At 53.1% G+C, this 8,617-nt stretch overlaps 1 protein-coding gene across 1 annotated transcript; it reads right to left on the reverse strand.

The window, feature by feature from the left end:
* Positions 1 to 218: 218 nt before the first annotated feature.
* Positions 219 to 2,562, reverse strand: MFSD6L (major facilitator superfamily domain containing 6 like; the record flags this gene model as incomplete). Its single annotated transcript, XM_082008256.1, has 1 exon — positions 219 to 2,562. Exon 1 carries the CDS (start codon positions 2,187 to 2,189, stop codon positions 219 to 221), a length of 1,971 nt encoding a protein of 656 aa, XP_081864382.1. The 5' UTR covers positions 2,190 to 2,562.
* Between the last annotated feature and the right edge of the window lie 6,055 nt (positions 2,563 to 8,617).

Below are 8,617 nucleotides of genomic sequence, written 5' to 3' on the forward strand. Positions count from 1 at the left end.
ACCTGAAACACCTTGTTATGATTTTGGAAGCAATATCATTAAGTTAAAAATGAAAAAATACTACAAGAACACTACAAATTAAGAAAATAAAAAGATTTATATATTTTTTTAATAAAAATCTGTCCTGTCAGATATATTTAGCACTTCAGAATTAACAGTCATTTCTGGGCATCATCATCATATCCCATTACCACTCAACCCCTACATTCAAGTACAGATTAGCTGATCCCATGCTTTTGTGACCAACTCCTATTAAAGCTTTCATCCTTCATAGCTTTTACCAGCCAGTCCCTCTCGTTCTCCTCATCAGAGTCACTCATATCGCTGGAATCGGCAGCCAGGAGACGAGAATAATTAATTCTTTTCTGCCGTGGCAATTTAGACTGGACTATTAAGAGCACGAGGAGCCACAGCACCAGGCACACGCAGCATGCCCTGTACAGAACTGCCAGGCCAAAGTGCTTCACAACAAAACCCCCTGCAAAACTGCCCAGGCTTGCTCCTCCACCGTAGCAGAGGCCCTGGAGAACAGCGTGCAGGGACCTCTCCATGCCTGGCGTGGCTATGTCATCCACTGTCATGTTAACCACCCACCACAAAGCACCGCTGCTGAAGGCAGATAAAATCTGGATGAGCAGAACTGACCACGCAGTCCACAAGAAAGAGTAGCACAGAAGCTGTACTGCCAGGAGGCTTAGACTGACTGCAACGATTTTGCTCCTCGAGAAAGTCCTCAGCAACTTCCCTTTGAAGAAATACAGTAAAATTTCAGAAAGTAGCCCAACAGCCACAGACAGCCCCATGTACAGCTCACTGCTGCCTCGGTCCTGCATCTGCCAGAAGAGAAAGTTGTGCACTGCAGACCCAGCAGCACCGGTGAGGAAGATGGTGATGGCATACAGGATCGCTCGGCCATCACTCCACAGGAGGGACAGGGCTTTGGCAGTTTTGTTAACACAGTCATTTTTTGGGGGAACGTGGATGGGAAAAAAGACACTGACAAGCAACGAGAGTGTTATCAGGAGAGCATAGCCATAGAAATGGACAGCGAGGCGGGTGATTGTGCTGCTGAGGAAGCAATTCAGTTGATCCACAAATACAGCAATGCCGCAGGCACCTACAGATGCACCGAGGTAACTCCAAATCCACAGCTTGCCATATCTGTCAGTCGAGTCAATGAAGTCAAGATATTCATAGAGATTCTCATCCACTGTCCATTCGAGAGAAGTAGCCAACAGCTCCCAAAGCACGACAGCACCCAGTACCATAAGAAAAATCTGATGCTCTCTGACCTGAAAGATGTTTTTCACCGCCTTGAAGCTGACATCCTGAGCATCTTTCCAGTGGTCTGAAAGGTTTCCAGACACGTAAGCACCTCCAATGGTAGGAAGACTTGTTTTAAACATAGAGAGCTCAGTACTTTCAGTAGCGTAAAGGCCTTCTTCAGCATTATCAGCAAGATCTATCACAGCAGAACCCAGACTGCCCGTTTCCTTCTCGAGTCCATGTAAGGGAGGTCTGTAGGGAGCCGGCATTTCTGGTTCTCCTGTCTCCCAGTTAACTGCTTTCATGGAAGTTGTCCAGCCAGAGGGACCATGAGCGTAGCCATTTGTGTTTGTATCACTTTTACCAATCCCTTTGCCTTTTTTCTCATGCGTATCTGTCAGGCCAAATAAACCCTGGAAGGCTGCACTGGTTAGCATTGGTTTTCTGCTCGCCATTAAAACATCAGCAGTCATTTTCACCGTTTCTTTCGACACAGCTTTTGCACTCGTAATAGCACTCGTGCTTAAAACACTCTGGCTGCTCACGCCCGGAGCGGGTGCCATGGCGGCGGCCCCTCGGTCACCCAGCTGCTGGCTGGCATTACAGTACGTGTACCCCGCGTCCCCACCGGCGGCGGGAATGAGGGTGAGCAGCAGGCTGGCCCCCGCCGAGCCCAGCAAGGAGCCGGCAACCAGAAGGCGCCGCTTCCTGCGGCCCTTGGGGCTGCGGGAGCAGAGGGGAGCCCAGACGGCTGCCGCCAGGTGCTTGGCTCCGGCCACGACGCCCACCAGCGGCGCCGGCAGCCCCAGGTGCCGGAGGTACAGCGTCAGGAACGGAGCCGCGCAGGCCCTGCCCGCGCCCTGCAGGAGTCGGAAGAGGCCGGAGAGGGCCAGGGCCCGGCCGACGTCCCACTGCTCGCTCATGGCGCCGCCGCATGCTCCTCCCGCGGGCACCGGCGAGGCGGCCACGCACCTCCGGGCACCCCCCGCCCCTCCGGGCCGCGGTGACCGTACCTGCACGGCGCGGGCCTCCGCCGCCACCCACCCGGCCTGGTCCGCCCCGGCCCGCACCTGCCACCGCCCGCGGGGCCGCGCCCGGGGGCCGCCCCGTTGCCAGGCGACAGCGGGCGCTGGGAAGGACAGCGCCGCCTTCCGGCCGGGAGGGGAAGGGCCGCGGCCGGCCCCGTGCCCGTCCCGCGGGCTCCTCAGCGCGGCCGCCGCAGCCCCGGGCTCGCGCCGCGGCCGTCCCGGGGGACAAGGGGGTCCCTGCGGGCCGTGGCGGCGCCGAGGAGCCCCACCTGGTGCACGGCGCCGGGAGGGTGTTTGGGGGGGCGCCGGGCGGGGAGCCGTGACCTGCGAAACCTGGCTACAAGGCCCAGCCTGAATGTTGAGCTTGGACTTAATGCTTCCTGTCCAGGTTAACATTCGTCTTCGGTCCTCACCGTTATTTATTTTTATCCTTATCCTGGAGGGGTTGAGTTCTGCAGACCGTGGGTAAGATCTGGGCCCAGGCCTCCACGGGGTAGGACGCGGATGCCCGTGGCCATGGGAGGTCCATGGTCGCCTGCTCCGAGGTCTTTCCCCTCGTGCCTTCCCCTGCCAGGCGGCTGGTGCCGGAGCGTCCCAGCCGCTGCAAGACGGAGCAGAGCAGCGCTGCTGCCTCTCTCGCATGAAATGGGGGACATGGGGGATGTTTTTCCCTGAAGCGGTGGCAGGAAGGTTCCAGCTTGGTTCAGGTCCCAAAAGGAGCCATTTTTTGCTGCAGTGTTTCCCCATATATGGGGAAAAAGAAAGCTAAGTTCTTCAATTCAGAGTCAGGACGGATTTCTGGAACCAAAATCTTCCATGCTGGTCACAAAGCAGAGGGGAGATGCTTTCTCTTTTCTCAGCAGGTCCAGACAACGTGTTTCCAACCAAGGCAACACCCTGGCGTTGGGTACTCCCCAGCCCACTCCTCTGCGAAATAACCTTCCTGCTTTCAGCCCCGGGGACACGCTGACCCAGCCTGGGCAATGGAGCGGGTTGCTGCAATGGAATTAGGCATCGGTCTGGCACTGGGTTTTGTTTGAGATGCTTTGCTCAGGAGTCAGAGCTCCCTCCGTCCCTCCCCATCTCCATCAGCGTGGCAGCTACGTCCCCTGAGCCCCACAGCTCTCCACTCACAGCTCCACACTGAGCTAACGCCTTTGCTCTGCTCCTCTCCTCTCAAGCCCTGTGGAGCTCGGGAAGGGCTGGCTGCTGAGCACTTACGCCGTGCGTCTCCGTAAGAGAACAGTTCAGGTGCTGGTGGTCTCCAGCAGTCCCAGCAGACGTGGCAATGCCTCTGCTGTGGCACAGTGGGCAAGATACAAGGAAACATGTAAAAATAGGCTCATGAATCACTGAATTCAGCAGCTCAGTGCAGTCAGATCTCCTAAGTCATCATTCATGGTGGGGGATACCCTTCTTTCAGCACGGACTCTTCAGTTTGTTCCCACGCAGAGTGATGTGTTCATAGTCCTGCTTTACTACAGCGCTCTTTAGCCAGCTGTTCCGCGTGTCATGCTGTGTGTTCATGCAAACAGTGTTGATAGAAGCTGTCACGACATGACATCCCATGGAGTTGTTTCCAGCTTCTGGGGTCATCCAGAAAACACATGCCAACAGCCTAGCATGGCACAGAAACCAGCAGAGCCTCAATTTGAATGAACCCAAAGCAAGACGTGGGGAGTTCACATTTTCCTTGCTTCAAAACACCTTTAAGAGGGGGTTTTCCCCTGTTCTGCGTTTACTCCAGCAGTGTTTGAAGGCTGCTCTCCTCTGGCTTTACGGCCTGTCCTCTGAGTGCCACAGGGCAAAGGCAGGCAGGACTGCCTGGACACTGGGTGCCCGTGGAGGGCTCGGCGAGCTCAGCCAAGAAAAGGGAAGAGCTGCCTGAGCAGAGATTTACTAAAATCACCCCGGTGGGATATGAAATATGAATGGGGCTGTGAACACTGTTGTTAGAGCTGATTTATTCCTGGCACCTTGCCATGGTGCTGCTGGGGAGGTCGTATGACGAAGACACATTGATCCACCTTTAACAGTGGCCACGCAGCATTGTCCTCCCCCTTGATCAGTCGTAGGTTTTCACATGGAGCTGGTGGGAGACTAATTTATTTTCCATATGTAAAAATTATCTATACCAAGATTTCTTATTGCTGGGTTCGTTCTGCCCCTGAAGGTTTTAATTTCAGTACAGAATACTCCCTGGAAAAGGGGTGATTCGTATTCTTTTTTCACAAAGTGTTTAATAATTTACAGCCAGTGGGTGTTTTCAGGTTGTCCTAGGCAGTATATTGGGAGAAGTGATGGAAGGAGGAGCTTGTTCAGAATTCAGAGCTCACAGGCAGCTGGCTGGGGATCACCTTAACTACCTGCAAGTGCCGAAGTGCTGCTTGCTGCCCAGGCTGGTCCGGGTTTGTGCAGGAGAAGTAGGTGGCAGTGACTCATGCTGGGAGCAACGTGGCACGACGCAGGTGTCACCGTGGGGTGACACAGCAAGTCACCACGCAGGGACACATGCGGGCTCTGGCCAAGGCAGCTCGGCATCAGCCACCATCCGCTGGAGAGCTGTTTCTGTCTCTGCTCGGCATGCAGAGCAAGCTGGGGACATTTTGATATAACAAAGATATAACAAGTGTCATATAATGGCTTAAGCAAATGTATTCAGGAGAGACTTTGAAGGGCTGGGAGTCTCTCCGATGAGCTGGAGGGAGGTGCCAGGCAAATCCCCTAACACAGCTGTGCCAAGAGGGTTTGTGCCTGCAAGCTCTGCCTCCAGGCTCTGTTACTCATAATAACCTGCGGTCAGGTTTCTGTGCTCTCCCAGTCTCCAGGCAATCGTGTCCACCCTTATCCCTTGAGATCCATCTGCCACGTTCCTCCAGGCGTTGCACCCAGACCCCAGCAGATGATGAAGCTCCTCTGAAGCCAGCAATTCCTGGGTGCAAGGTATACCAGAACACTGTCCCTGTACTACGGTTTCTCTGTGATCTGCATTAGCTGCCCGCGATTTCCAGGGGTAAATAAAACAACCTGTGAAATTCTCTTTCTCACAGCTGTTCCTTACCATGAACTGTTTCTGCTCTATCAATGAGCAGCTCCTGCGGTCAGTAGGATCAGTGGGCTTTAGAGGATGCTTGGAGAAAGCCAGCGTTTCACCCCTTTCCCAGCCCAAGCCTATGTGTGCTGGGCCAAGCGCTGGCCCCGCTGAGGGAATGGGGTGCTTTGAAGTGACAGACTTTGAGGGGAACAGGCTGTGGGGACAGAGTGTACCAGCCAGCGTGGGGGTTTATAGACTACTGCTTCCAAATTTCTGCACTTCAGCCATTTCTGCCCATCTCTTCACAAAAGAGCTCTTTGGCCATGAAGTCTCTCCCTGTGCAACATAGCATGTAGCCCCAAGGTGGGGAGGAGAAGACATGAGCCACAGAGGGCCAAATGACACTGATGTTTTTCTATGCCTTACCAGCTTGTTCCCCACCCACCCCAGCCACATGCAAACATAAAAAACCAACCAAACTGACAGCTTCTGCTGATTTTTTTCAAAATTTTTTTTTAATTAGCATTAAAAGGATTGCACCTTCTGATACAGATCATCTCTGAGACCTATACAAATAACTTATAATCCATCTACATCATTTACAACTGTTCAGAGTAAACTCTGGATACTGCAGACCACGCTCCAACCCAGTGTACGGTCTCTTGGCTTTTTGTAAGCATTTGCCTTGCGTGCCAGGGTACACGAACCCGCAGTGAAGACCCAAGGAGGCAGAGGTGGGAAGAGCCATGGGTCACCCCTTATCCCTGTGTTACCCTATGCAGCAACTCACAGAGGAAAACAGCTGGTGCAAGCAGGTGTTTCCTGACGTGTTTCTGAGCCTCCTGTCCAACTTCAGCTTCCTTCATGGCCAAAATGTTTGCCGCCTAAGTCTGGCATTGGTGGGCATCAACAATTTTTGACTTGTGAGGTGAAAAGCTGTACTGAAGAACCGAATGCTGTTGCTGAGGTCTTGCAGCCTTGTGGCTCCTGTTAGGAGGATGTTAAGGCTTGGGGACTGTGCTTGGCTCAGCTGGGAGCGAGGGGCTACATCTGCTGCCATTTCAAGATAGCTTCCTTAGGAAATGGTCGTGTTGCTGTGGCCCAACATGATGTTTCAACTGTTGGTGTTGGTTTGGGATTAAATATTTCTTGGGACCTTGAAGGCTTTTTACACTGCTAGATAACCCATCACCTGCCAACAGCTCTTGAGCCGCTGTGCCCCCAGTAGTGTATTTCAGCGGTTGTTTCGGACTGCATGGTACATTCAAAGTGAGACTGAACAGACCTTTAGCTTGAAAACAGGAAGCAACAATGCCTGCTGTGCCAGGTGACAATGCAGGACAGGAGCAGGAACACGGCAGCCCTGTGCTTATCGGCAAAGACAGGGACCAGGGAAGTCTGAGATTTGAACCCCTGAAGCCTTGTGCACGTGTCAAGAAACACAAGGAGGATTTCCCTGGGACCTAACCAGCCAAGACAACCCACAAGCTCAGAGCAGTTCTGTGGAAGGGAAACTCCTCTCCAGTGCCCCAGACTGGGACACCTGGAGGTGGGCTCCTTGTTCCAGGTGTGGGTGGTTAAACAGAAGTGACTTTCCAGAGGTGCAGCTCCCCAGGGCTGGGCAGACCCAGCACAGAGTGGACAGAGAGGTGGATTTGTCCCCAGCCATCAGGGCTAATGCAGGGGTGTGCCAGTGCCACTGCAGCTGGGTCAGCATCACCCTGTAGCACAGAGCTGGCGCTGGGGACTCCCCATCGGTGACAGCCAGAGATGACTGGGAATAGCTGCTATGCACATATACAAAGCTAAAGGACACTTTCTTTGGGCTGCTGATCCAAGCAAGCACGCCTGAGTGAAGGCAACCCAGGTAATGAGTTATCTGGGAGCCAAGAGAATAAAAAAATGATGGTAACATAGAAGGAATGCCTCCAAATCCCCTCCAATGTGAATTTAGGGAAGAGTCCTCGGAGACACTCCAGAAACCACAGATCACATTCAGAAGGTCAATAAATACACACCACATTTCTTCCATTATTTCACTCAGCCACTAACTGGAATGAAGACAAGGTCCTCCTACACGATCATCCTTAACGCCGCGTTAGTCTGCGCCTATGTGGAAGCAGCTGTGCCGTCGCTGCTCAGCCTGGCCCGTCTGCAAACCAGGGGAGGGTTCCTACAGCGTGCTAGCAGCAGAGGAAAGGAACGGGGAAGTCTTGCAGGCGTCCTGCCCATCCGTCGATCCCAGGAGCACTGCTCCTACTTCCACATCTCTTACCCGCGCAGCAGACACAGACCAACCCAGGACTGCAAAGCAGGCTGCCATGCAGAGGTATTGCTGGCTGAGCTCACGGAGGAGGGCTGGTGCTGCTGGGCTTGTAGGTGGTTTTTCCCAGGATATGCAACTGGAGGAACACAACCAGCGCTCGTGAGGCTCCAGACCAGAGGCGGAGAGGTTGTGTGGTGAAGCCACAACAAAATCCCAGGTGGACTCAAAGGTACAGCTCAGATGTCAAAGAGCTGTTGTGCAGCCTCCATTGTCTGCTCAATGAAGGTTTCTTCTTCAAGCAGATCTATACCATTTGCAGCCGAGCATATCCCACAGCACTGCCTAGACAGCCCGAGCTGTTCTTTCCCTGTTCATCACTGCCAAATATTGCACTAGATTTCCCATGTCCCTATTTCACACCATTCATCATTACTTTGAAACAACAGCAGGTTTTCCACTGGCTTCCACAGAAGCTGCGTTAAACGCACATGCTCTCCCAGTTATGGTCAGACTTACAATGAGGTTTCCTAAATCAGTCAGGGGAATAATGGCTGGTTTGCCCAAATACATCACCCCGTGCCAGAATGAAGAGTTTGCTGAGCAGAACCCCATGCAACGGACCCTGAACCCCTGCCAGGCTGTGAGACATCACCATAATAAGTATCGCTGATAGCAACTGCTCTGTGCTCCACAAGCACAGCGAGCGCCATCACCTCAGCTGTATTTTCACCAGTCTTCCTGAAACGACGAAGCTCAAAGGTTTTCCCTGACTTGTGCAAAAGGTTAAAACTCAGTTTTTCAGCAACGCTCTGCCCCTTGGCGGGGGGTGTTAGCTGTGGTCATCACTGCCGTAGAGCAGGGCATAGTTGTCCTCCCTGAGCCCTATCCACCTCTGCTGTTGCAGCTTTTTACACCATTACCATTGTAAAATCACTGTTGGTGGCTTTTAGTGTGTTTTCTTTTTCCATCTCCTTTGTGATGACCCAATACCACATCTCTCACTCCAGCTTTTTCTCATTTTCT

The sequence above is a fragment of the Phaethon aethereus genome (genome assembly GCF_964289735.1).
Source record: "Phaethon aethereus genome assembly, chromosome: 18".
Lineage (NCBI taxonomy): Eukaryota > Metazoa > Chordata > Aves > Phaethontiformes > Phaethontidae > Phaethon > Phaethon aethereus.